Source organism: Bos indicus x Bos taurus, chromosome 16, assembly GCF_003369695.1.
Source record: "Bos indicus x Bos taurus breed Angus x Brahman F1 hybrid chromosome 16, Bos_hybrid_MaternalHap_v2.0, whole genome shotgun sequence".
NCBI lineage: Eukaryota > Metazoa > Chordata > Mammalia > Artiodactyla > Bovidae > Bos > Bos indicus x Bos taurus.
The window spans coordinates 49,722,033-49,749,909 of NC_040091.1; the positions used below are offsets into that span (position 1 = coordinate 49,722,033).

Sequence of the window (27,877 nt, forward strand, 5' to 3'; positions counted from 1 at the left end):
TGGCTTAATTTTGTTTTTATGGCCAAGATCGATCTTGTCCTAACACAGCAGCCAGCACCTCCACCTCCCCCTTGGGAAGACTGGAAAATCAATTTAATCTTCCAACAAAACCCACAAATTACACCCACAGTCTTCCTGGCGCGAGCACACACACACACACGCACGCATGCACACGGACCCTTGCGGCACCCAGGCTCTCCATGCGGGGCACCTGCCTTATCCACTCACCTTTCAGAGGGCAAACCTGTATCTCCCCTCCTGCTTGCCTGCCTCCAGCCCCTCCCTCCTCTAAGGCTTCTGCGCTTTCTTAAAGAACCTTTGAACAGGCCACTCCTGCATCCACTCTGCTCAGAGTGGTCAGCAACAGTGGGACACACGGGCCCAAGGCTGCTCCGGCCCTGCCCCCACTGCAGGCCCCCACTGGGTCCTCAGCCCTCCGCCCTCTCCCCACACTGCATGGCGGGCCCAGCTCAGCACGCAGTGGGTGCTCAGACAGTGCTTGGCTGGAGAAGGGGAAGGCGGACAGGGCCAGTGTGCCGGGCTCCAGCGCCCACGGGGCCTCAGCCCCTGGCCGGCGCCTCCAGGAGGGAGGGACGGGCCCACTCACATATGGCGGAGATTATTTAAACGTCTAGAAGCAGCGCGTCCCCCCGCACGTCTGGGAGCCTCCTCCCCAACTATTTTTATTTTACCAGGCAGTGTGAGCTGGCGCCTTCAAGTCCACCCTCCCAGACGAGACCTCGCGGAAGCTGTGCCCAGGGCCTGGGGGCATAGAGCCCAGGCTGGCCTGAGGGGTCCACACCAGGCAGTGGAGTTGAAAGGTCACTTTGCCAAGTCAGCAAGGCCTGGGCCTGGCCCCCAACAGTCCTGGGGTAGGGCTGAGGGCTGATGGCAGGGGCAGCTGCCAGGGAGGGAGACACTGTCACCAGGCTGTGCCCTTTTCCTCCCGCAGGGCCCCTCCCACAGGCAAGCAGCTCAGTCCTGCAGCGGAAAGAGGGGCCTTTGGTGGGCGGGGGCCTGGCCCTGGTGTCTCACCCAGCTGGGCAGTGAGGAGAGTCATGGGGGCAGGGGGTGAGTGGCCAGGCTCTACTCTGCCATCTTGGGCTGTTTCTGACTACCCGCCCTCTGCTGGCCTGTGCACTGGATCTCAGGAAGCTGGGGATCGAGAGTGTCCTAGAGGATGGAGACAGACTGACGGCCAGTCTTGCTCCATCCAGCAGGCCAGTCGGGCTGAGCTTGTCCCTTCCACTTGCCCAGAGGCCCTTGGTGCTCCTGCTTTGGGCGGGGACAGCAGCAGCCTCCCCACCACCCTGCTCCCTCTGCAGCTGGTGGCCCAAGTTCCTGCCAGGATCAGTCCCAGGAGGGCCTGTGGGAACCTTCTGTCCAACGACTAATAGAGAGATGTAGCCGAAGCACTCACGGGGGTTGAAGCTGTCCACAGCTGTCCCACAGCCTCCTGTGGCAGTGGACACAGTAGACAGGACACTTTCTGGGGCAGGGGGTGTCCAGTGCCCTGCACCTGCCCCCTGGAGAAGCCCCTTCCCACACAGTGTGCCCCCACATTGTCCTGGAGCCATCTGAGCACCACAGGGGCCAGGGGTTTCCAACATTCAGCCTTCCTCTGCCCATGCAGCAGAGCCGGGGTCGCTTCGCACCAGCCAGGGACAGTGAAAGCCCCGGGTCCCCTGCCTGGCTATATGGCGCTCATCCCATTCCACAGATTTTGGGAGAGGACTCCGCTAGCAGTGTTCATGACCTCCAGCCCTCAAAGGCACCCCAGTGCCCGTGTTCTGGGTGCTCCTGAGTCCCCTCATGGCATCACTGGGCAAGGCTGGACGCCATGTGGGCCAGCACATGTCAGGATGGGCCCCGGGGAGCCACCGGGAGCAGCTGGAGGGGGAGAGAGCAACTCACAGCGGCACTGGAAGGGGGGCACTTTCCTGAAAAGTCACCAGATGGAACCTGGTCTGCCTGGGGGGAGGAGAGGAAACTCCTGCCGGGCTGGGAGGGGGGGGCAGCTCCAAGGGAGGGGTCCTTGTGTACTGATGAGCCAGTCCTGCCCCAACCCCATACCCACCCAGGCCCCGTGGGGAGGCCGCGCAGCAGCTGGTGGGGCTGGATGGCCACCAGGCAGAGTGGGCACAGAGCCACGAAGGAGCAGAGAACAGAGGATGCCCGGGCCCATCCCCCAGCCCAGCCAAGCTTCCCAGCCAGGGCACCGGCCACCTCCAGGCGGCTTCCTCGAGAGCCCTGGGGCCTGGGCACTGAGAAGATGTCCCAGGATCGGGTGGGCCCCCAGAGTCTGACTTCCTGAAGCTGCCCACCCTCCCCACCGGGGGCTGGCCCAACAGCCCACTCCTGCCTCCTACCCTGGGGGCCCAGTGGACCCCACACTCATGCCACTCGCTGACCGAGGAGGACACTGAACCTGGCCCACTGGCAGGTCCACCACATGGCTCTGACCTCCAGGAGGAGTTTCTGAAGGAAACAGAGCTTGGCTGAGGCAGACCAGGCCTGGGCCAGGCTGGGTCCTGTTCAATGTGAAATAGAGACCACCCTGAGTCACCTCGAAGCTGTCTGTGGGTCCCTGGATCTGAGCAGGCTGAGGAAACCCCCCGGGACTTGGTGGGGGGTGACTTCCTCATGGCTCGGAGACTTCCTGGGCCACCACGCCTGTGTTCCCTGCCTTTGGGACACAGAGCTAGAGGGGGGTCCAGGGGCCCTGGTGCAATGGGAGCAGGTGGACTCAGAGCAGCTCACCTCTCCCCTTGGCTGACCGGCCGGTGCACAAGGCCCTACCTTGGGCCCCTCCACGCAGGCTGCCCGGCGGGGGTGGAAACCCTGGCCCACTTCCTCTCCCCACACTTCCCAGGAGTGGGGAAGCAGCCTGTCCTGGGGAAGGAGCCGGCTGTCCCACCTGGAGGCCCACGCCCACTGGCCTGCACCACACAGGAAGGCTGTCCAGCCGGTGGGAGCCCACATAGCGGAGCAGAAAGTGAAGTCCCGGGTAGAAACAGACGTTTCCGATTACTCATCCCCCTCCTCAACGCCCCTCCCACCACAGCCCTCAGTGTGTGGAGCCGGCCTGGGCTCGGCACAGGAGGGGCCTCGAGTCCCTCAACCACCTGCCCCCACCCCAGGAGAGGAACACTTCCTGGAGGGGGGCCGAGCCACTGACTTTCCAGGAGCCCCAAACCACCGCCATCCGCTCATTAGCTGTGCAGATGGAAGCTGGACCCAAGACTCTAGCCATCTGCTCCATCCTCGGCTGCACGTTTGAGGCTGTTCTCTCCCTGGGAGGGAGAGAAGGGCAGAGAAGGGCCATGCTGCATGCCCTCTACTTGAGCTGGCCGAGCCCTCTGCCCAGAGGATGGGGCATGGAGGGTGGGCGGCTCTCAGTGGGTCCTGCTGCTGACAGCCCACACCCCTCCAAGGACCAGGATCTTCCCTCGCTGGTGGCATACTCTGGCCGTGTCGGGGCTCCCTCAACCTTGAGACCTTGGGGCCATGTGGCAGCGCCATGTCCATACAGTCTGCAGGTAGGCATCCTGCACCCAGAGGCTCTGATGGAGGCTGGGCCAGACCAGAGGTCCCCGCAGGGCAGACTGGCAGGAACATGCTGGGTCAGGACCTCTGCAGGGACCACACACCCATGGGAGCCCTGCTGTGCACTGGGCGCTGCGGTCAGGGAGTGGGTGCTCCCAGGGTGGCATGAGCATGCAGCCAGGCCGGGAACTATATCACCATTCCATCTGTACCACCAGTCACACTGTCCTCCATTCATAAAAGGTAACTCAGCTGTGGGGGGAGGGGCAGGAGAGGGGACAGGCAATCCTGGAGTAGCCACACAGGCCAGGCACACTCTTCTCAAGGCCACCTTATGAGGGCAATCCTATGCTGTCCTTCTCTTCCACGAGAAGCTCAGAGAGGGCCAGTGCCTTGCTTGAGGTCACACAGCTCATCAGAGGCACCACCAGGGACCCATGCTCAGTCTGCTGGCAATAAAGCCCCTGCCTTCTACACAGGCTCTCCAAGGCTCCCCCCCACCCAGCCCTCCCTCATGCCCATGCCAATCAGAGGGCAGAACAAACTGGGTCTAGAACAACCGGATCCAGACAAGTCACCAGAAGGCTGCTCCTGCTGTCCTTAGAATCCCTTAACTTAGAATCCCAGTTCTTGTGTTGTCTGGCCAGAGACACTCCTGCTGCAGCCGTGGGGCTGGCCCCCTTCCCTCCCTGCCTCTCCCAGCCCTGGTCCAGACCAAGTGCTGCACTGGGGATACACAGAGACCCTCTTTGGAGAAGTTCTTTCCATCCCATCCCTGCAGGATAGACCGCGACACCCAGCACTTGACCCTTCTACACTCAAGCTCCTTGTGCCAGGCAGCTCCGGGCAGCCCCAGAGGACTCCTGCCACCCCTGCTGACCTGTGCTGTCTGCCCAGGGCAGTGCCCAGGCCCCCAGGTCAACACAGCGTGACAGATTTGAGCAGGAAATCGCTCACATAGGTGCCAGAGTTCAGCAACCATGGGCAGGTCCCTCAGGCAGAGGCTACCGTTGCCCTGTCCATGGTGCTGACAGAGGTGTGGGGCTGCCCCCACCACCCTGGATGGGGGCAGGGGTGAACAGGCTCAGCCCCAGGGTCCTTCAGGTCAGGACACCCCAGATTTGCCCCCCCACCAAGGCTTCTGCCCACCGGGGGTAGGTTGGTGGCCGAGGAGTGTGCTGGCTCTGCCAGGGACCTCTTCCCACTGCCCATGGGAGTGGGATGCCAGCACAAGTAGGGACAACGTGGGTCAAGGGGCAAGCAGAGGGAGGGATGTGTGGGTGTTGATGTGAATGGGGTCACCCCAGAGATCTTCGATCGGAGTGGGGGTGGGTGGGAGTCAAACATTGCCCACGTGGGGTCAGAGGGTCACCAATGGGCATCTCAGCACCTGGTCCTAGGCTCCCCAAGGAGCTGACCACAGCCTTCCTCCAGCCCCTCCTGACCCCTTACCTTGGTCCAGGCTGAGCCCGCCGGGGTCCCCAGGTGCTTCCATGGCCCGCAGGCGCCACCCCCACCACTACCAGAACAGCTTGAGGGGTCCCCAGGCAGCGTGCTGGCCCCGTGAGTCCGTCAGAACCGAGCACCCCTCGCGCGCCCATACCCGATCAACAAGCTGAGTGCTGAGTGCTGCCAGAGCTGCCGCTGCTGCCGGGACCGCCCCTCCCGCGGGAGCCCCGCCCGCCTTAACCCTTCACTGCCACTGCCTCGGCCAGGCTGGGAACCACAGAGGGTGGGACAGAGCACCCCAGGCAGGGGTTGGAGTGGGGGTTGGCATGAGGGAGGCACTTCTCCAGCAGAGGCTCGGGGCACCACCCCTGGCTGTCCCTGACCTCACTCCCATCCTCCGAGCCAGGCCTTCTACCAGAAGGGGCAGCTGCATGCAACTGCCCCAGGAGCCAAGTGTGGTCCCAGCTGGCATCCCCCACATCACTGAACAGCCCCCTCCCAGGCAGGTGGGCCGGATCCAGGACAAGTCACCCCACTCCACAAGGGGCCCCCATGAAGGTTCAGCACTTCAGGGGTGACATTTCACTGGCTGTCCTGGTGGGGGTTGTGCAGGATGACAATAGTGGGGGTCCAGGAGCCCCTGGTGACAGCCCAGTCTCTTAGCATCCAAATCCCTCCTGTCCCCGCCCCTGCCTACCGAAAGTCTGTGGGGTCTGAGAGGTGGTGGGGCTGTGGGGTACCAGAGAGTAGTCCCCTAGCATGCTGCCTGGGGCAGGCCCTGCCAGGAGCCAAGCAGGGGCACAGTCTCAGGAGGACAAGTGTGGAGCAGCGCCCCCACCTCAGCCCCGACCCCAGCAAAGCCGGCCTCTCCGGCAGCGCTCCAGTTTGACCTGCTGTAGCGCCATCGCAGGAAACAACACTTCCCAGGTCAACACAAGGGGTTTCTCTCCCTCAGGTGCTGCTTTGAAAGCTGCTGCTTCTGCCCGAAGCCCCGTCTGGCAGGGCTGACCCCGTCTGCCTAGGGGCATCCTGGGGAGGTTTACAGGGATGAGGGAGCCCGGCCTGGGCCCAGGCAGGCAAAGAGCCTGAGGAGGAGGACTGGGGGCTCCTCGGGGCTCTCTGAGCCACTGCCTCCCCAGGGGCTGATGTCTTCCTGCCAGGCGAGGCCCCCAAGTACGGATGGGGATTGGAGCCACGTGGGCTATCACCACCACCACCTGGACCCTACCCAGGGAGGGCCCAGCGTCACCTGCAGCCCCATGAGAAGGCAGGGAGCAAAGCGAGGAGGGACAGTCCAGCAGCCACGCCTGGGCTTGGTAAGTCCAGTCCCCACTGGGAATGGGCCAACAGCCCCAAACTCTCAGAAGGGGAGAAACCGGGGCAGGAAGTGGGGAACAAGGGAGAGGAGATGACAGGCTAAACCAAAGGCAGACCTGAGATGGAGAACGCGCCGGGTGGGGGACAGGGTGGGGGTAGGGGTGTCGGGGAACCACAGGGTCCTGGGGGAGGGGCTCTGGAAAGCCCAGCACGTCTCCCTGGAGTGGACCAAAGGCCCCTTAGCCCTCCCCTGCGGAGCAGCTGGATGAAACTCAAGTTCAGGTTCTAATGAATAATCCATCGGTGTCGCCAGCCCCGCCCACTGAGCTCAGCCCAGCGAGATGATTTCCGTTACTGGGGCCTGCGATTAAAGGCGGTGATTAAAAGCTGCCTGCTGCACATGTTAATTTGCTTAAGATTCTGATCTCCTAAATCTCCTTTCTGGGCATTTAAGCAAAATTCTGCCTTTGGGAGCATGTGATGTGGCCTGGCTAGTGTGAGTGGGACTGCACATGGAGGAAGGGCCACCAGCCCCCAGTTCAGGAGTTTGATTTCCTTCTTGTTTGAAGAAGCAAACAGGACAGTCAGGTGATGGGGAGTGGGCACAGGGCCACTGCCTGAGCCCCCTCTCTGGGGCGGGTGTCTTGTGCCCTTGAGCCTCAATTCTGTCCTCCAGGCTGGGCACACTGCCCTCTCCCCTGCCCCCCTCCAATGTGTGATACTCCTGCTTTGGGATCAGGCTTGGCTTCCTCAACCTGCTTTGGGTTGACTGGGGGACCAAGGGCCTTGCTCAGGCCTGGGGTTACAAGGAAAAAGGGGCTTCCCAAGCCCTGGGGACGGAGCCCAGACCTGGACACCCAGAGCTGGGCGGTGCATTTGGCCCCACAGGTCAGAACAGTTAAGGAGGACCAAGCCCAGCACTGTGACCTCTCTACCCCACTCTCTGGGGCAGGGCCACTTCCCAGCTCAAAACGCTGTGTCCGGCAGGGGCCAGTCTGAGGCTGGATCTGGCCATGAGCTCCAGCTGGGTCCAAACTTCGGTTCCCAAGCACTGCTGGGAGGAGCCAGGAGACTGTGCCCTAAGACATGGGCGCCAGCCTGCGCCTTGGACCCAGAGCCCTTGGTTTCCAGGCAGGCCTGCAAGTTGGGCAGACCTCACGTGTCACCTTGGTTTCCCTACCCGAACTGGAAACACTGCACATGTGCCCCTAGGACCAGGCTCTGGAAGGGGGCAGCCACTCACTACCAGCTCCTGATAGCCAGGGCCACCTCAGGACCCTGTTGAGCCCATCCTCCCCTCCTAAGGCTCCCTGACCAGACCTAAGCTGGCCCTGATCCCCCCAAGACACGCACCAGGGGTCGCCTCCTGCTAACGCCATGCTCGGTGTCACATGTGTATACTGCCATCACCCCTGACCCTACAGTGTCTCCACCTAGCTCTGTCTCTGCGGGGGATGGGGGCCTCTAAAGACTGGACAGAGACTCGGAGAGGGGCGGGGCCGCCCAGGGTCTCAGAGGGCAGAACCTGGTCCCCAGCTCCCACCACCTACCAGAGCCCTTCCACAGCCTGAAACCCAACTCCCACTTAAGAGTTTCATGGTTTACTTAAAGGGGATGGCACAGCCCTTGTCCTGTGGTCCTGCCAGAAGAGGTCCTACAACTCTGATCCCCAAAAATGCATCAGGCAGCCCTGCCCTGAGCTAGGTTGGAGACCTGGGCCATGACCAGGACAAGGTCTCTTCAGGTTCAGGGGACCCCCAAGGGCCTATGTGAATGCATGTGTGTGTGCCCTGAGGATGGTGGGCACTCCCGTGCACAGCCTGTGGCAGCCTGTACCTGATCCTCTGGCCTCAGCTTCCCCATCTGTAACTGAGGAAGTTCCAGTAGTTCTGAGGGGGTGGCCAGCCTGGAGCCCCAGCTGAGGCCACAGATGGTCTGGAGGGCAGGGAGGAGCAGTGGGCACCAGGCGGGGTCGCAGCTGCAACCAGGCCATCTTGTGCCACAGGTCCAAGTGCAACACCCCTCGTGGGGGCCGCTGTGAGAAGAGCCCAGCCCTGAGCAGTGCCTGGGCTGCAGGACAGCTGGGCAGCCTGGGCCGCAGCGGCCACGGAGCTGGACGGCCCTTAGCAGCAGACAGCCTTGAGGAATCGCCTTGCCACTGGTGGAGTAAGAAACCCTCAGAAACCTTCACGGGGCACCTCAAGGTTCCGGATTCCGACTCCTACATGAACCTCCAGGGAGATGTGCCCCAGGACCCTCTGCAGGACGCCAGCGTGTGGCCACGGCCTGGTTGCCTGTGAGGCTCTGCCGAGGCTCCACGGGCACCAGGGACCCGGCGCACAGCAGAGAGGCCCTGGTTGGGTCCCTGATTCTGCTTCTCCAAGGCTGCTTCAGAATGTCCCAGTTAGCAGGGCCCTCAAGGCACCAGGTCCAACCTCTCTTCTTTTCCATAAGGAAAACCAAGCAGAGGGGTCTCGCCCAGGGTTCACGGCCAAGCAGAGTCAGAGCAGAGACCAGGACCCAGGCCCTGACTTCAGGCAGCACCCGTTCCAGATAGGTCACCCCAACAGCCACACTGGTCCCTGCTGCCGCCTCCAGTGTGGGCCCTGTGGCCCAGCGCACACACGCATGTCTTAATCACCTCTGCAAGGAGTTGAGCGCTTGTTTAAAGATGGAAAGGCGGCCCCTTGGGCAACAAGGCGGTACTGACAGCCCCACCACTGGGAGTAACACAGCCCAGTGGCACCGAGGAAGTTTTATTAATTATTCAACAATGAAGCCAATTTAGCGTCACTTTCTTGGTTGGTTTGAGAGTTCTGTAAACGTTATGGCTTCTGTTAAAGGGACTGAGAAGCCCGGGAGGCCTTCATGGGTGACCTGATGCACCCCACCATCTTATATACGCACTCAACACACCAGTAAGGGCTGAGCAACATCCTGTCTTGGGAAGTAGCTGGGGAGGCAGAGGCAAGTGGCACACGGAGGCCAGGCAGGGGTCAGCCCCTCTGTCTGGGCCCCAAGATGTCCCCCTATGAAGATTTCCTGCTCCCTCAGGCCCTGATCCCCTCGTGGGATCACCCCTGTGATGAGCTGAGCCCAGGGCTTGGGCCTGAGGTTGCGGTCACAGAGGAGCACTTGGCCTGGCTGGAGAGGACTGACTAAGGGCAACCAGCCTCACCAAGCTGCCTGGAGTGACCACAGCTGCCCAGAGTGACCACAGGCCACGGGAGGAGATGGGGGCAGGGTGTGAGGTGGCAGTGAGGTGTGCGGCCAGCTCAGGCCAAGCTCCAGAGAGCATCTGGGAAGACGACTGAGAAAATGGGACCCAAGGAACCAAGAACTGGACAGAATCACGGGGTACAGGGTGAACAGCCCAGGAGACCCTGACACAGACATCCTGGGTGGGAAGGGTGCTGCTCTGGGCCTGGCATCCCCACCACCCCCCACACCCCCATGCCAGCCCCCTACAAGGGCATGAACCTGTCTTTTGGGGCCCCAAGCCTGGCAGAGCCAGGTGACCCTTTGAAAGAAACATCGTCGCTCAATCCCCAGGCAGGAGAGGGACAACAGAGTCACACACAGCAAGGAGGGGCTGGGTTTGAGGTCGGTGGATTCAGAGGGCAACAGGGGCAGTGGAGTCTCACTGACCAGGGAGGTTCCCATCGCCACAGCCTCCTTGAGGGTCACCGGGCAGGATGAGGGCCAAGGCCCCAGTGTGGCCAGATCCCTAGAACTTCAGGTCAACCCGTGGGAGGAGGCAGGAAAAATAGGCTGGCAGAGAGAGGAGGGCACAGATGGGGGAGGAAGGATGAGTTCCCAGAAGGTTCTGCCTGAATGGCCAAGGCCACACCCTCACGTGCAGGCCCCCAGCTGCCCAGGGGCCCAGTCCCCACTCAGGCAAGGGCACCGCAGCTACGACACACATCCACTCACCTCCCCCAACCCTTCCCCTGGACAGCCTTGTGCCCAGACCACCAGAGGGGCCTGGCGAGGTCACTGGGTCAGGGCCCAGCCCAAGGCTGCTGCGGTCCCCCAGACACAGCCCACGGGAACAGCATTGCCCTCACTGCCCGGCGCTGCTGCCCTGCACCAATCTGACCTAGATCCTGTGCCCTCATGCAGAGCTGGGCAGAGCCATGGCTGCCAGGCACCAAGACAGTGGGCTGGTTTCCAGGCTAAATGTGGCTGCAGAGCCGCCGGTCCAGCCCACCCAAGGCAACCCCCAACACCCCAGAAGCGGCCTACCATTGACCCTGTAGCAGGCTGGGTCAGCCCCCAGGACCTGGGCATCCCCTTCAGCCTCGCCAGGCTGTGCACCATCTTGGCACCCATGTGCCCCTGAGCACGGGGATGGAAAGCCATTTGGCCACTTGCGTCGACTAAAACTACACACATCTTTGAAATTAGAAGCATGTGCATGCCAAGCCCAGCCTTTGGCCACCAGGCCCGCAAGCCTTGGACATCCTCCTGGACCAGAGGGGCACAGGTGGCACGCATCCCCATGCTCCGGCCACATTCGGCCACCCGTGTCCCTGGGCTGTCCTTCCTCGCCCTTCCCCCCACCTGTTCCACTGCCACACACCGACCCCCACCCCAGCCAACAGCCGATGTTTATTAACCACCTGCTATGTGCCAGGCATTGCGCTTGGGGCTGGGGAGGGAGTGATGAGTGAAGTGGAAGCAGCCCACACCCTCAGGGAGCTTGCAGTTCAGGGAAGGTGGAGGAGTGGCCAGCAGTCCCAGGCCCTTTGCGGGAGCCCTGGGTTGGGTATGCAGAGCAGGGGACCCCTGGAGCCATCAGCTTTTGCAAAACCTGGGAGAGGACAGGTCACTGCACTGTGCGGGGGCGCCTCTGACAGGGGTGGGGAGCCGCTCTTCAGGCGGGGCCCAGACCAGGCAGAGAGGGGGCTGAGGGCACAAGGAGGCCAGAACAGAAGCAGAGATTTCAGCGGGACCACATTCACACAGTAAGATGAGTTCTGGGCCCAGGATCCAGCTCAGGGCACAGAGGAGCCGGAGGTGGGTGAGTGGGAGGAGTTATTGGACCCCTCCTTGGCCATCAGCTCCCACCCCGCTCCCGCCAAGGACGAACAGACAGTCCTGTCACTGGCGCTGGCCTGAAACCGTCCTCTAAAAGCTGCCTGCCCCAGTCTTCCCGGAGGTGCAATTTCATGTACAAATTATTTCTAAATTTACTCCATTGCTATATCCAGACGGCCACTTGCTGGGTGTTCATTGGTAGAATGGAAACCATTTAAAAATCCTGGGCACCAGCACATGCGTCTCCAACCACAAAACTGAATAAGCAAATTAGAAAGGATTTACGATGAGGGTGGAGTCTGTCCTGATGACTTGTAGGGGGAAGGTGAGGCCACTGGGACAGGGCCAGGAGGGAACGGCTCACGGTTTAGCCCCAGGGGCTCCAGGCAAGTGGAGAGCACCCTGCAAGCTCGCGGTACCCGCCAGATTCCCAGTTTTCCCACAACACATGCTGAACTCGGTCTGGACACAGACCACAAGGGGCCTTCAGGACTGACCCTTTACAAAGAGAAGCCAGGTCCTACGAAGCCATGGTAGGCATGTGGGCAAGGACACCCTGGGTGTCACCAAATCCTGACCAGTGGCCAAGGGCCGCCCCAGTCACCGGGAGAAGGGGCCCCAGAGCAAGAAGTTAGCCACTAGCACCATGAGACTGCCGACAATCAGCTTTCCACCAGCGGGACAAAGCTTACATCCACACAAGTATTCAAACCCAGCAAGACTCCAGGGACACAGGAGGCAGACGCAGGGAATGAAATCGGGACTGTCCCATGAAGATGGGTCTATGGGGGGACACCAGTTTTTGAGAGCACAAGTCTGCCCAGGGGCCTCAGCCGGTGCCAAACAGACCCACTGTCCCTCCACACCCCTGCCCCACAATCGAGTTCAGATCAGATCAGATCAGTCACTCAGTCGTGTCCGACTCTTTGCGACCCCATGAATCACAGCACACCAGGCCTCCCTGTCCATCACCAACTCCCGGAGTTCACTGAGACTCACGTCCATCGAGTCAGTGATGCCATCCAGCCATCTCATCCTCTGTCTTCCCCTTCTCCTCCTGCCCCCAATCCCTCCCAGCATCAGGGTCTTTTCCAATGAATCAACTCTTCGCATGAAGGCCCTAATCATTACCCTCCTCCTTCAGAGAGGTGGGCAATGCCCTGAGCAAGAGGGGTGCAGGGTGTCTGGGAGCAAGTGTGAGCACAGCTGGGAGAGTGAACACAGTTCAGAAAGGGGGTGTGAACACAGCTCAAGAGATGAGTGGGGGTGTGAACACACAGGTCAGGGGAGGTGTGAACACACAGCTGGGGAGAGGTGGGGTCACCCAGCTGGGAGAAGTGTGAACACACAGCTGGGGGAGGTGTGAACACACAGGTCAGGGGAGGTATGAACACATAGCTGGGCAGAGGTGGAGCCACACAGCTAGGGGAGGTATGAACACACAGGCCAGGTAAAGTGTGAACACACGGCTGGGGGAAGTGTGAACACACGGCTGGGGGAAGTGTGAACACCCAGCTGGGAGAAGTGTGAACACACAGCTGGGGGGAGGTGGGGACACATAGCTGGGGGGAGGTGTGAACACACAGGTCAGGGGAGGTACGAACACATAGCTGGGCAGAGGTGGGGCCACACAGCTGGGGGAGGTATGAACACACAGGCTAGGTAAAGTGTGAACACACAGCTGGGGGAGGTGTGAACACACAGCTGGGGAAGGTGTGAACACACAAGTCAGGACCAGGGCACCTGGAAATCATACTTTCCCTCACGTTCAGAGACACCAAGATCCAAATGGACCAGGGGTCCCACCAGGCAGCCAAGGGTTCAGGGCCTGGTGGGACGTGGAGGGGCCCCTCTCACTACTCTGTGCAGAGGACACTGCCCACAGAACAGGCAGTCTGGGCTCCTGTGTCCATTAGCTTCCTGCTCAGCTTCCCTGAGCCTCGACCCTGGGCAGTCGCCTCTCCTTTGCTTTCAGGTTCCCGGGGACGACAACCTGGGGTGGTGACAGGTCACTCCCCTGCCACATGGTGATCGCCACCCAGGTTCCCTCCGGGTACATGCATTTCCACTCACAGCCCAGGGCATGAAGCCCTGGACAGACATAGCACTGGGAGCCCAGGCACCATGCCCTTGGCCTCCTGCTGGCCCCCTGCAATTGTGTGGGCCCCAGCAGCCATCAAGTGCTACACATGCAAATGTTTATTTTCTCTTAGGGCACAAAAAAAGAAAAGCAAGAGGGTTGGCCTATCCGGTGGGTGAGTCACTGAGGGTGTTCAAGCAGAGGCGGGGAGCAGCCCCCAGCACCTCGCAGTGGGGATGGGAACAGCCCCACCCACCCACCCCTGCAGGTGCCACCATGACACAGAAGGAATGCTGGTCAGCCTCTGGCTAGTCACTCCAAGGAAAGCTGCCTCCTCCAGGGAGTCCTCACTGACCACCTGCAACCTCTTGGTGCCCCTCAGGGGTGGGAAGTCACCCAGTAGGCTCAAGAAGGGGGCATCCCCCACTTCAGCAGACCATGGTTCCCCAGGGAGCAGCTGAGCCTCATACTTCTGAGTGACCCACTGTTGGCAGCTGGAAACGAGGGCAGAGGGGTCAGGAACCCCATATCATAGCCCTTGGGGCTGCCGAGGCACAAGGTCCCCCAAACCCCAAGTCCCTCACAGCCCCCATCCCATGGCTGCACCTGCCCCTGACCGCTGAGTGGGCAACCAGCCGACTGACTGCAGGCTGGAGTTCCAGCAAGCCAGGGCGGGCTGACCCAGAACAGCCCCTCAGGGCCAGATCACACTCCTGTTCACCGAGGATGGAGTCACCAGCCCATCGGTCCAGGATGGCTTCCGAGAGTGGCCCCGCCTGGGCCGTCCTGAGAGATATGTGAGTGTCCTATCCCCAGACCACCTGGGTAAGGACTGACCACTGTGATGACCATCCGGGCAGGACCGAAAGCCACTGCAACAGCCTGGAGATGGCTCCTTAGGAAAGGAGATGGCAGCCAGGGACCCAGACTGGACAGAGGACCCGAAGCAAAGGCCCATGGATGGTGCCGACCACCCTGTGGTGCCCCAGTCACAGGGGCAAACCCCACAGTCTTTTCCCACCTGGGAGCTGATATGGCCCTGGGACTCATTCTCTGCCCATGGAGCACAGCCCTCCCCGAGCCCAGGAAAGGATGGGAGGGGTTGTCCTCTGAGGACTAGGTGGGCTACAAGCCAGGGCCCTCCTCCCACCCAGACCCTTGGACAAGCCCAGATGAGGGGAAGGTGCCAGAGGTGGTGGCAGCTTCCAGCCCGATCCTCCACATGAACCAGCGCCCTGCCCTTCCATCTTCCCTCCCACCCTGCAGGACCAAGGGGCACTCACAAATGCAGCCTGGGCTCCGTGGGAGGCCAACTGCTGGGGGGTTGCCTAGGCCCCCACCTGACGAGCCTGCAGGTTTCAGATGGGCCAAGCAGCCCCAGTGACCTCGTGTGTCACCAGGAGCGGGGCCCAGTGGTGACGGCTGAGTCACCTCCTAGGGCTTTTTCAGGCTCAGCTGAGTGCAAGGGGGCAATTTAGGTCTTTTTGAGGAGACAGGAGAGCACGTGATAGAGAACACGAGGTCAGGACTGAGCACGCAGCCACATGTCTCCCCACAACGGGACGCCCCCAGCTCCTACAGGTGGGGGCCGCAGATGCAGCGTGGGGCCTTGATGGGGTGGGAGCAGGCACCCCAGAGGTGGGGTGTGTAATGGGCTTGCTGGGCTGGTGGGGCCAGGTGGACCTTGATGCATGACTGGGGGGGTTGCATCCTAGAAACCAGCTGTGGCTCTTTGAGTGTCTTTCTAGGAGGGACAGCCCAGCAGCCCCCACCCCACTCCTGTTCTGTCCTGGACAGCAGGCAGAGGAGGTCAAAGGCTAGTAGGGGTCTGGCGCTGTGGTCTAATGTATCATCTGGTCAGGCAGCTGGCTGACCCCGACTGTGGCTACAGACCCGAGGGGTATGGGCTGGTGGCCTCCCTGTGCCTAATGTCCCCCTCTGGTCATACTGACCCTCCCTGGGCCTCTGTCGTTCCCTATCCATCTGCCTGCTCTGAGAAAAGTCCCCCAGAACCAGGCACCAGCCAGAGTCTGTCCTGTCCGGCTCCTCGGCTGTCCAGCTCAAGCCGGCAGGTCTCTGCAAAGCAGCCCCTGCAAGGGGGACCAGGGAAGGACTCGCCGGGCAGGGCTGTCAGAACCCATGGGCCAGAGGTAGTGGGCAGCCCCAGGGAGACTCCTGCCCTGCCCCTATTATAGCCCCCGAGGGCCCCATCTCACTCTGGGCTCCGCTTCCTAAGACGCATCAAGTACCCCCCAACTCAGCCTGTGTTGATGCTGTTTCCTTACAGACACAGAATATAACTCCCAATAATGCCAAGCCCAAAATAACCCCACAATGCGCCACGTGCCAAGCACCCACCGGAGAATGTAGCCGAGCTGAGCACAGCTGCAGAGTTGCTTTAAAAATACTCTAAACACACACATGCAAACACACACAAACCTGCTTCGAGGATGCCCGCCCCGCCCACGGCAGGTGAGGGGTGAAGATGGGGGCACAGGCAGGAGGGAGACCCTGTCCTCCCCCCAGGCACCGACAGGAGCCCCCAGGCAGCAGCACGGGTAGAGGGGTGGACAGAGCACCCGAACGTGCTCTTGCACTCCTGGACGCGGCTCTGACCCCCAGCCTTTCCCAACCCTGCCCCTGAGACCTCATGAGATGATGCTACCTACCCCAGCGGGGAGGCCAGTGAGCGGGGCAGCACCCCAGGCGAGCTCGCCTCTGCTGGAAGACGTGGCTGCCTGGACCTCCACCTTCCCCGACCCAGCCCGACCCCATCTTGGGCCCTCAGCCCCCGCCTGCTCTCCTCTGCCACCACCCCGCCATCCCAAGGGGCAGCCGATGCCCACCACGGCTGAGGGAGGTACAGATGGGCCTTTCAGGGGGCTGTCCTCGGCTCTGCTGGGGGGCGGTGGGCCTCTCCCAGGCCGGGTGCATGTCTGCCTGAGGCACGTGGAGGAGACACCGACTGGGCCTCTGGTGCCCAGTCCCAGATGCCCACTGGCCTCGACTTCCACACCGGAAGGTCCTGGGCCTGGCCGGCTCCCTGCACCCCCAGCCCCAGGGCTGCACCTGAGAAACCCAGTCTAGCAGCTCTTCAGCTACTGAGAGGCCAGCAGGGCCCAGACACTGCAGAGACCAACCCAGATCCCCCCGCCAAACGTCAGGAGAAGCTCACTGGTGCCCAAGTCCTCCCCTCCCCACACTCGGGGCCTCATCCGTGAGGGGCGCTCCAAGGGCCCTCATGGTCCCCACATCCCAGGATCGCGACCACAAGATTCCCAGGAAGGTTAGGGCAGCCATCAAGCCACCTGCTCCCGGTAAAGGGGCCAGGCCCACCCAGGGCATTGCCAATCCAGTCCCAGCAGAATGAGGGGCCGAGACTTGGACACTTGGAGCCTCCATGGAATGACCCCTCATTGAGCCATCCTGTGGGGGGCAGCCACGCAGGCCACACCCCACGCAGGTTGGAAGGGTGATGGCAATAGGGACAGGCCACGGTGACGTCCATTTGCTCAGTCCCTTGGGATGCAGCTTCGCCCAGAGTGACACAGGCTGGCTTTGCTCTGAGGAAGCAAAGCCCCTGCCCGCCCCCCACCCCCAAGCCCATCTAGGTAAGCAGAGGTTCGCTGGAGCCCAGCCCCTGCTGCTGCCCGAGGGCTGGGGTGGATGGCCACCTGCTGCTCTGGAATTCCACTGCACCAATCAAGCTGCAGCTGAGAAGTGGGCCACGGCCTGGCCTGGAAAGCGGTTGCTCAGAAACGCTCCGTGGTCACGGGGTCTGCTCTGCAGCAGACGGCCTGCGGGAGCAGCGTGCTGCTGAGGTGCCCGGACCTGGGGTGGAGCTCCCAACCATCCCCTCCTGCACCCCTGGGGGAGCGGACCCCAGCAGCCCGGATCCCATGCTCACGTCCTCTCCCACCCCCAGCAAGGCTCAGGTGGTGCTGGGTGCCGAGGACCCCAAGCCTCGGGCTCACTGGGGGCTGGGGGCTCCCTTTGCTACCCCTCCCCACCTGAGGAATGCAGAAAGGGCTTTCCCAGCAACCCCTGGCCTGGTGTGGGCCACAGTCCTGGGGACTCTGGCAGCTGCAGCAGCCCACCACAGGTTGGGGAGAGGGGCACGCACACCCAGGCAGGGCCCACTGCTGGGATGGGCAGGAATGGGATGCCAGCACCCCAGGAGGCAGGGTGCACAAGAATGAGAACCCCAGCAGGGCAGCAGGACTGGATCCCGGCACAGCTCTCCTCCTGGTGGGGGGAAAGCCAGAGGGCAGCACCGAAGGTGAGGGTCCTGTTTGTGCCAGGAGCAGTGGTCCCACCCCCCGTACCACAGCCAGCATGACTGGGCCCCGTGACCCCTTCCATGAAAGGAAGAGGAACCAGCACCCAGTGAGTGCCTACTGTGTGCACAGACTGTCCTAGTTAACCAGCTGCCACGGGTGTCACCTACACCTCCACCTGCTGCCCCGGAACTCTGGCAGTTCACCCCACCCAGCCTCCATGTCCTCAACTTTTAAATGGGGCAATAACAGGACCAAGGTCTCTAAGCCTGGAAAAAAACACTCAGGGGGTTTCCCAAGACCTAGACAGAGGGACAAGACCCCTGGACTTGACTGGACAGCCCTGGCCAAGCCTCCCCACACAGGAATTATTTAGGTGCCTCTCCAGGCAGGAGGGGAGGGCGAGGTGGGGGGAGGCGACAAGAGGCAGGGGCAGCCTCACGTCCCACGCGGGCCGGCCCTCTCCCCAGGGATCACTCCAGGGCAGAGCTGTCTCTAAACTGAGATTAAATCCTCCCACCAGGCTGCTCTCCTGCATGCAGGGTGGGTCCCGGGGCCCCCAGCCCAGCACGGCTCTCGGGAAGCTCCCATTTGCTCCCTGAAGGCTCCATCCAGCACCCAGGCCCAGCTGTCCCCTGGGCTCACCTCTCCTTTTGCAAACCCGGGTGGACACGTTGCCTGGGGGTAAGACAGTGGCTGACACAGCCCCACAGGGCCCCCGGGGGTGCCCCATCCCAGAGGGGCCCTGCTCAGCCTGCCCTCCAGGCTGCAGGAAACACAACCCCCACTGCCCAGGTTTGGCATTTCTGGAGGGTGACAAGATCCCAGGATCGGAACGTGTTTTCTGTGTGAACAGACACTGGCACAGGGAGTGCCAGGTGCCAGCGCCGCCCCCAGCTCAGCCCCCCAGCTCAGCCTGAATCATCCCCTCCTGGCAGTCCCGGCGGGGGGCGGGGGCCAGGCTGGGGGCCCAGAGCCCATGGACACAGTAGGCAGAGGCCATCCACTGAGGGCTCGATCCACAGTTACAGGGGAGCTCTCTGCTCCTAGTGCAGGGGACCCTCTCCAGGCGGCCCTAGCACTGGGTAAGGGTCCCACACCGCCAACCTACAGGGCTGCCCATGGCCCTCCTCCTGAGGAACGGTGAGGGTTAGGGCTCCAGGGGTGAGCTTTGGCCCACGGAGCCAGCTCCTGGCAGGGGTCTTCCGGGGAGCAGGAGTATATGGCCGGGCACGGTCCCCAAAGCCATCTTCATAAGCCATATTCTTGGTGACAGTTTCTGGCCTGTTGCGGGAGGCTGCAACCCACGGACATTCCCTCAAATAACTGTGGAGGGTGGCGGCCCCTCTGAGCGCACACAGCTCTGGGCTCCAGACCCCCAGAGGAGCTGGGGCAGGCCCACCACTCCGCCTCCATCCAGAGATGGTGGGAACAGGGGGGTCGGGAGCCCGTGGCCCCTTGGCGACGTGGAGGCCAACAGAGGCCTCCATCCTGGACCACCAGGCCCTGTCCGCCAACTGCTGCCTGGCACCCTGAGTCCTGCTTCCAGGGGCCGAGCGACAGGAACCCATGTCCCCTGGGGAGAGCAAGGAAGCCCCAGCTCAAGTGGAGCAATCGCCACCTTCTGGCAGGCTCCTCACCTTGGCTACAAGTTAACTCATTCACCCTGCCATCACCCACATCCCTTGTGACAGGAGAGGATGCTGAGCTTGGGAACCAGCATCCGGCCCAGGAACGCACAGCCCAGGGAGCTGCAGGTCCAGGATTGCTGGGAGACGGTGGGGCTCAGGACCAGGCTATAGATTCGCCCCTCTCCGTTTTCTGAAGGCTGCACCAGGCCTCCCGGGAAGCCCTTGTCCTCGCTGCTCAGGAAAGCGATTGGGAGCTCCCAGAAAAGTGGGCCATTTGGTGACTGGCCCAGAGCAACACCCTATGCTGAAAGGCCACCCAGGAAGGAAGGGAGCCTGGAGGACACGGAAGGTCTCCTGGGAGGCGGGAGGGGCAGGAGGCCCCGGCTTTACTCCAGATGGAGAGCCAGGCTCTCAGCTCCACCACGGGAAGGGGACAAGCCCCTCCGACCAGCCTCAGGATGCCGGCCACTGCTGGGAAGCTGTTGTATACTCCCTTAAGGGCCCTGGTGGAGGCTGGGCTCCGCTGAGCTCTGAGTATAGAGAAGTGGCCATGCTCACCCAAGTTACAAGACCTGCAGGCTACCAGCAGCCATCGCTCAGCCCTAGGCACTCAGAAGCAGCAGAGGCCGAGGGGGGAGGTTCTTCAGGCAAGAGCCGAGAGGGGGGTGGTGGCAAGGGGGTCCCCGCTGGGGTGGGGCAGAGGGCTACACACACAAACAGCCTCCCCCTTACTGCACTGCAGGCTATTACTTCCCCATTCCACAGGTGAAGACACTGAGGCTGAGTCCCTGCCCGAGGCCACAGAGGGGCTGAAGAACTGGAGCTGACCCAGGCCTTCCCACTCTGGGGTGGGGTGGGGTGGGGTGGGGTGGGGTGGGGCCCTCCCACCCCTCATCCCAGCCGTCCTGGGAGGGCAAGCCCAGAGCAGACAGTGCTCCCAGGAAGCAGAGCTACCTGCAGACCTGGTCTCCACCCATCCCTGACCTGGTATCCTGTTTACAACACGTATTTAGTAGCCCATACCTCTCTTGAGTCTGTGTTTTCCATGCTTTCAGCTAACACCTAAATCCTGCTATACACAGTTCTGGGGCTGCAAGGGGCCGCACCGGGGCCAGAAGGGCCTGGTCAGAGCAGCTGACTGAGGCACTAGAGCCCTCAAATTGCTGGCTGCAGGGGTCAGGCTCTGATGTGGGGCCATTTGGGAGACCCCCCACAGGGGGTGCTGTGACCTGTGGCCGGTGGGATCTGGGAGCAGCCATTCACTAAGAGGATGAAGCCCCTGCCCAGGACCCACCCGGCCTCCACATCCCCCAGGAGGCCAGGACCTGCAGGGCCCCCTTCGCTCCTGCCCCCAGGAGCCTCAGGAGTCAGTTCGCATCCCTGTCTCTCAGCCAAGGAGAGACAGGGGTGTCGGAAACCAGGAGGCAGCCAGGAAAGGCTCCACAGCTGGGCAGCCCTGCTCATATGTCAGAGAACCCCACGCCAGCCCCATCCTCAGCCTGGGGCGCCCAGAGAGGTGAGATCCAGGCTCTGGCTCACCAGTGGGTGCAGTAGACCGACAACACGACTAATGTGGGGTGCTGAATGGTGGCCCCCAAAAGATGTGTCTACACCCCAGATCTTATTTGGAAAAAAGTCTTTGCAGATGTAATCAAGTTAAGGATCTTGAGACAAGGCCATCCTGGATTACCCAAGGGAGCCTAAATCCAACAAGTGTCCTTATAAGAAGAGGGGGAACAGGACACACAGAGGACCCGGCCGAGTGAGGACAGAGCCTGAGGCTGGAGGATGCAGCTGCAGGCTTCAGAGGGAGCGAGCTCCTGTCGACACATTGACCTCAGACTTCCCACCTCCAGGACATGTGAGAATAGCACCAGTAATTTGAAGCCCCCCAGTCTGTGGTCATTTGTTCCAGAAGCCCCAGGGCACTCATGCTACCCTCTGGGCTCATGGGTTCAGGAAACGAGACACCTTCTTGAGGCCTCTGCCGGGGTCTGACTGTCTGGGAGCCACCAGGACGAGGACCACAGCGGCCTTAGGCCCAGGAGCCTCCCACCCTGGCAGGGAGCCCCTTTCAAGAATGACTCGGAGGACGGAGGACGGAGACAGCTCGGGGACCAGGGGAGGCCAGGCAGGAGAACCGGTGCCTCGCTCAAGTCAGAGTTTGCCCCAGGCTCTCCCTCCCTGCATGAGAAGGCAGGGACATTTCAGAACCTGCCCCTACCACCGCCCTCCCTGCCCTCCTGCCTCCTGGGGTTGAGGTCTCAGTCATAAATGAAGCCCCGGGGTCATAGCCCACCCTTCGACCCACCCACAGGTGGTCCCCGCCTCCCTCCATCACAGCTTTCTTGTCCGGCTCACATGTCTCTGTGCTCCCCACATCCATCCAGCTGTTTGGTCCTGTTAACTGGTGGGACAAACCCGTGGTGGGTGCCCTCAACGTGCCAGCCATTCACCCTTTTCCCCGAGGTCTGGGAGTGAGACCCTGTATAAGAGCCAGGGTCCATGCACGTTTCCGCAGGCCCCACAGGGATGGAGGCAGTGAAGTGGTTGCTGACCCCACAGGATGAAGGCAAGGGGAGCCTTTCAGGGCCTTCCCCACACATTTTCAGGGCTGCCTGGATGGGCTTGTTTGCCATTCAGCCTGAGCCTCCTGGAGCCCCAGGCCCAACATGTCTGATGCGGAGCAAGAGCTGCGAAAAGAGGCGTGAAGAGTCTGCTCTGATCTGCGGGGGTGGAGACCCTGCGATCAACCCCAGAGGCTGCTGGGAGCACAGAGTGGGTAAGAAGCAGAAGAAGAGCCTTGGGGGGTAGACTGGGAGCAGAGTGGACCCCCAGACCACTCTGCCCCAGAGGGATACACACACACACACACACACACACACACACACTCACACACACGGCTGCAGGGGCTGGAAGCTACCATAGACCCAGGCCAGATGAGCCCCAGGGAGCACATGCCCTCGGGCCGGGGCCCTTTCCCCGGGTAGGGCTGGGTTGGTTAGCCAGGCGGCCTCCTTTGTCCCTTTGTGCTGGGCTGCGAAGGGACAAACTGGCTGGCTGGCGGCTGCGCTGGAGACATCTCCCAGGAGCCCTCCCTCCCCGTTCCGTGGATGCGGGCCTGTTACACAACAGACCTAAGAATAATCCGGAGGGCGGGCAGTGCAGGGAGAAGGCCGTCCTGCCTCCCGGGACCCCTAGAGCTGCGGCAGGGGGTGGAGTCAATGGCGTGTAGGTCCTGCTGCCGCCTGGGGCCGGGGTCTGTCTGGAGGCTTGGGGATCCCCCGGGGCATGCCCACCTCCAGCACCTGGGAGACTGGGCAGTAGAGTCCTGACTCCCACCCCAACCCTGGCTCTCCGGACGGGTCTGGCAGTTGGGAGGGGCAGGCAGAGTCCTAGAGGGCCCAGGGCCCTGTCTGTCCAGTGGCCCTTGGGGTCAAAAGTCCTGCTGGGCCGCAAGAAATCTGCAGTTCAGTGGGTATGTGCCCCGAGCCCCTGAGGGCTGTCCTTTCCCAGCAGCTCCCAGAGTGCGGGGCCTGGGGGCTACAGTGGACATGGGTGCACATCAGGGTAGGGGACAGTCGACCCAGCAGTGACAGGAGGGGAGCAGGTGGCAGGCCACCCATGGGTCCCGGGCCCAGACTCCCATCCTTCCAGGGAGCAGCTGGCAGGGCGGGCAGGATAGTTACCAGCTAATGAAGTAGTCCAAATAAGTGCAAGGTAGCAGAATATATACAAATTGGCCCACAGCTTTTCATCTACTGCAGACATTAAAAATTAAAATCCAATTACAACTCGTATTGTCAAACCTGGCTGCTGCAGCTTACGGCAACCTGTGTGCAGAGTGAAGGATTATGTAAGCTGAGCTCTTAGCTGCATGGAGTGAGGGCCTCGAGGAACCTCCTAGAGAGTCTGCAAGCACTTCTCCTACCCACTGGCCCCTCTGGCACCTAAGGGGTGCCAGACCTGCCCCAAGTCCCAGCTGAGGGAGTCCCTGCCTGGCCACCCCGAGGAGGGGTTGCTGCCAGCCTGCTGGTCGTCCTCCCAGTGCTCCCCAGCAGCCCCCTGACAGCAGCCGCATCAGCTCTGCCAGTGGCTGGGTGACAGGCCCAACCCCAGGGACCCCAGACCAATCTTGGGCTCACTGCGCTCCCTGGACGCACCTCATACAAGAGGTCAAGGCCAGCAGGCCCCCCCACCTCCAGCCAGGGCACCCCAGGCACAGCACACACTGCCTGGCCTGAGAAAGGGTGAGCTCTCTCCTACCATGGGCACAGGGTCACTGCCTCTGGTCAGGCACAGGCCAGGGCAGGGCCACCGAGCTGTTGGACCTTGGGAAAGGGGGCCGTGGGGACCCTTCAGACACGGTCCAAGGGCACACACTCCACCTGCCTCCCCGCACTTTCTGGAACCCCTGATCCTCCCCACAGGGTGGCACAGAGGATGTGGCTATGGGTTAAATGCAGAGGGAAGATGATGGGAGTGGGGGGCTGCTTATCCCAGAATCCTAGGGGAGACAGGCCAGCTAGCTCCTGTTCTCACCACCCAGGAGAGGAAATGATGACCTCTGACCTCTGTGAACCCCCTCTGGGGCTGCAGCTCTCTGACTGGGCTGGGGGCTCGGAGGACCCTGGCTGATCACAAATGCTGCCGTGAGTGCAGCCTTCGGGCCCCAGGTGCCACAGTGTCACCTCTCAGGGACCATGCACAAAGGAACAGAGGACACAGAGCCAACACATTTCCAGGGGTGGAGAAGGCCATGGGGAAAGGCCAGTCTGGGCAGGGGGTCTGCGGTCACTCTGTGCAGCTCAAGGGTCCCTGAGCGGGACAGGGTGGAAGAGAGGGGTGGGGAGGCCTTCTGCTTCCTGGGCTTCTTCCCTCTGCTAGCCACAGAGGTGTCTACATCCCCAAAATTACGCTGGCCCCCTTAGCTCCGCTCGCAGGCCCCGGGCCCCAGGAAGGCCTGCTTCTCCCACCCCCATCAGCAGACCACCTGGGCAGAGCTTCCCCTGAGCCTGGCTGTGTCCTGCCAGCCACAGCAGTGCCCACCGCACGCACCCGTGCCTGCCAGCACTTGGAGAGGCTGGCCCGAGGCCAGAAGCAGCACCTGCATCCCCAGGAGACATGCCAGCCCCTTCTCTGCGCAATGTCCACCCAGCACCCAAAAGGCAGGGCCCCTGTTGTGCCGTCCACACCCAACTAGAGAACGTGGCCTCTGGACCCGGGCTCTGGGGGCACAGTCTCAGCTCAGACATCCATCCCCAACCAGGGCAGGAAAGTTTGCAGGGGGCGGCCCCCAGATCCCTCAGCCGGCACCTGCAGCCTCCAAGAGAGCCCAGGACCTTTCCCATACCATCCTACACCCATACCCCGGCCCGACCCCTCCAAGATCAGGGCCGAGGTCTGGACCTCAGAAGCAGCTCGACCCACCAGGCAGCGGCGGAGGCCGGCACGAGGGGAGCCGCTCGCGCCCCCTCCTCGCTGGGGCCCGGACCCGCCGCCCAGGGCAGCGGCGCCCCCGCGCGTTCACGGAGCCCCGGGCGCAGCAACAGGAGCGGCGCGGTACCTACTGTGCTTCCGCGGGGCGGCTCCCGCGTCCATTGTCTCCGAAACGGCGGCGGCGGCGGGGGGCCGCGGCAGTCCGGGCTGGGGCGCTGTCAGCGGCCGGCTTAGGGCTCGGGCTGGGGCTGGGGCTCAGGCTCGGGCGGCATCGCCCCGCCGACTCGGAAGCCCGCGGCGGGCTGTGCGCGCGGCGGGCTCGGCGCGCTGACACTGCGCCCCGTGGAGGCGCCGCGCGCGGAAAGCGCTGTCACTCGTGCCTCCCGCACCACACCCCCTGCCCGCCCCGCGCGGGAGGGGGCCGGGGGCGCGGGCTCGCGGCCGGCGCAGAGCTACGGGCGCCGCCGGCCGTGGAGCCGGAGCGCAGAGCGCGGGGCGCCGGGCGCATAGTGGGGCCAACCCGCCGGCCCCGCGCTGGCCCGGCCAAAGTATAATACATTCCGGGCAAGGATGCGCCCGCAGCCTCCCCGCCCCGCCCCCACGCCCCCCCTCCGGGCCTCGGGTAGGCCCGGGCCGCGGGACCGGGAGGGGGGCGGGGCCGAGAACCGCTTCCCCATCGAGAGGCAGCGCACTTGTGGAGCCAGCCGGCAGTCGGGCGTGTGCCAGGCGTTGCCTTCCCACCACACTCCCATCCACCGCCACCCTGGTGCTTGAAGCAGGGACCTGGGCCACCCCTCACCCAAGGCATAAGGTGGCACGTGCAGAAACCTGCAAGAGTGCCTGGAGCTGGTGGGGGAGGGGTGGCAGCCCAGCCCCAGAGCGGTTCCTGGGCAGGACACCAGGCACCCCCACCCCTCAGCTCACACCAGGGGGCCGAGGGCCCTGAGTCGGAGGAGGGGCGCTTAGCTGCACTGTCTTGGAAACTGGGACACTCCCCCCTTCCCCCCCGCAGTCAGGAGAGGGCCTGGACACCACAGGCAGCAGTGGGAACTGCCCACTGCCTGCCGGCCACAAAGGGCAGCACTCCCTAGCAGCTGCCCCAGCACACTCCATGTCAAAGATCCAGGTCCTTGGGGGCCCCCTAAGCAGTGACGCACAGGCTCTGGACCCTGGTCTCTCCTTCGTGGCACCTCCCAGCCGGATCAGGCTTCCTGAAAGCCCCCAACTGCCCCTTTCTACTGCAGTGGAGGAGGTAGGGACAGGCCGGTCAGAGAACAGGTCCAACCAGGTACCCGTGTCCAGAGAGGCCAAGATCCCGCCTGCCAGCCCTGGTCTGGTAATGAGACAAGATGCAGGCTCGGGTCCCAGCTCCCCACAGACCCATGCAGATGTAACCTCAGCTCAACCCCTCCCCTCTCTGGGCCTCAGTTTCCCTGAATATAAGACCCGTTGGTCTCTAAGGTTCTTTATAGACTGCTGCAGCCTGGAGGCCCAACTTTCTCCAGGCTGCATGGTAGGTGCCATGATGTGCCACAGACCGTGGGGTGGGCCTCAAGATCCCTCCCAGGCAGGGCCTCGCAGACCCCCGAGAGATAGCATGCTGGCACCGGCCAGGGCCAGCCTATCTCCCCAGGGTTTCTGCTTTCCCAGTGCACTGGACAAGGGCTGAACTCCTGCTCCCAGCTCCCCCTGCACACCCGCACTAGGAGCTGCAACCAGGCAAGTGCTTGGGGTGCTTATCTAGCCAAGGCTGACCTAGCTCTGGCAGCCTCTGCTCAGGCTCTCCCAGGCATCAGGCTCTCCCACTGGGCTGCAAACTGAAGACAAAGACCGCCCCCCCCCAACACTTCCAGTCAGAGAGATACCTCCAGAGCTACAGAGGCAGCAGTCAGGTCATGCCCGCACCCCCCACAGGGATGCACCCTCCATGCCCAGGGGATACAACTGAGAGCCCAGGACCCAGGGACAGAGAAACACGGAGACACCCAGACACGCAGAAACCAAGGGTAACGATGAAACAGGGAAACTGGGCTTGCTCCCACAGGAAGCCAAAACTTAAATGCAAATTGGAAGCCTTGAAAGAAGTCTCCATCCTGAGCCAGAGACTCCAAGAATCCCCAAAGAGGACCACAGAAGCTCTGGGACTCAGGGCCTCCAAGCAAGGAGGCTGCACAAAGCACGGGCTGTCTGTGTGTGGACGCACCTGCCGCATACAGTGTGCGGGGTCTGTGTGGACACTCCTACTGCACTCGGAGTGTGCTGTCTGTGTGGACATGCCCTCCAGATCCTCTGGGGGCAGCCTCAGCAGCCAGGATGGACAGCCTGCTCGCCCCTCACCCACCTGTGCCCCCACTGAGATCCCCCCTGGCCACCCTTCCTTACCCATGTGTCCCTGGCTGGCTGCTATGCAGGCCTCCCCATCACCTCCTCTGGCCTCAGGGCCTCCCTCCAAGGCACCCTACCCCTGCTTCTCCTACACGGGCCTGAGCGGCCTGCTCTGGCTCCAAACCCTCAGGGACTTTGCTCTCCTGTCACTCAACACAGACCGCTCAGCCTGGTGCCCAGGGGGCCCCACCCACTGGCCTCCACCCCTCCCACTTGGCTCCCAAGGCCCGGAGTGAGACCCCTCCTCCAGGAAGCCTTCCCTGGTTCCCTCATCCTCCGGGCTCACTCCCTCTGGGACTACCACACAGAACTTCCCTTGAGATGTCACAGGGGCTTTGCCCTTGTTTCCAGTCTGTCTCCAGCAAGATGATGAGGGCCTTGCAAGCAGGGCACCCTGTGCCCACTGCTCCCCCAAACACACCAGCCTCTCTGGCTGCAGGTGGCCTCAGGCACATCTGCTCTCCAGACTGACCTGCTGCTCCAGGAACCTGGAAATCCCCATAGGCAGCATTGCCTGGCTTTGGGAGAAGCAGGTGGTCCAGGCGAGAGCCCAAGGTCACCCTTGAGGGCAGAGGCCCAGAGACACACACGTAGAGGCAGCGAGAGGCACAGCGCATGCCATGGGCAAAGCAAGGGTGTGCTCACCAGATCAATAAGCGTAATTGGGTGAATGTGCAATTCTCACCCGCTTAATTTAGAAAGTATTTCAGTTT

The 27,877-nt window shown here is 62.4% G+C and overlaps 1 protein-coding gene across 7 annotated transcripts in view; it reads right to left on the reverse strand.

The window, feature by feature from the left end:
* PLCH2 (phospholipase C eta 2) overlaps positions 1 to 27,877 on the reverse strand; it is a 65,540-nt gene that overhangs the window by 28,846 nt on the left and 8,817 nt on the right. The window contains exon 1 of one of the 7 annotated variants that reach the window (XM_027565134.1): positions 24,911 to 25,115. The exons of 4 other annotated variants lie outside the window; for them this stretch is intronic. In XM_027565134.1, the coding sequence (XP_027420935.1) occupies positions 24,911 to 24,941 (31 nt within the window). In that variant the 5' untranslated portion in view covers positions 24,942 to 25,115. Of the gene's footprint in view, positions 1 to 4,998; positions 5,195 to 24,910; positions 25,116 to 27,877 lie in introns of those variants that run through there. 2 more of the 7 variants (XM_027565133.1, XM_027565138.1) reach the window with 2 other exon arrangements.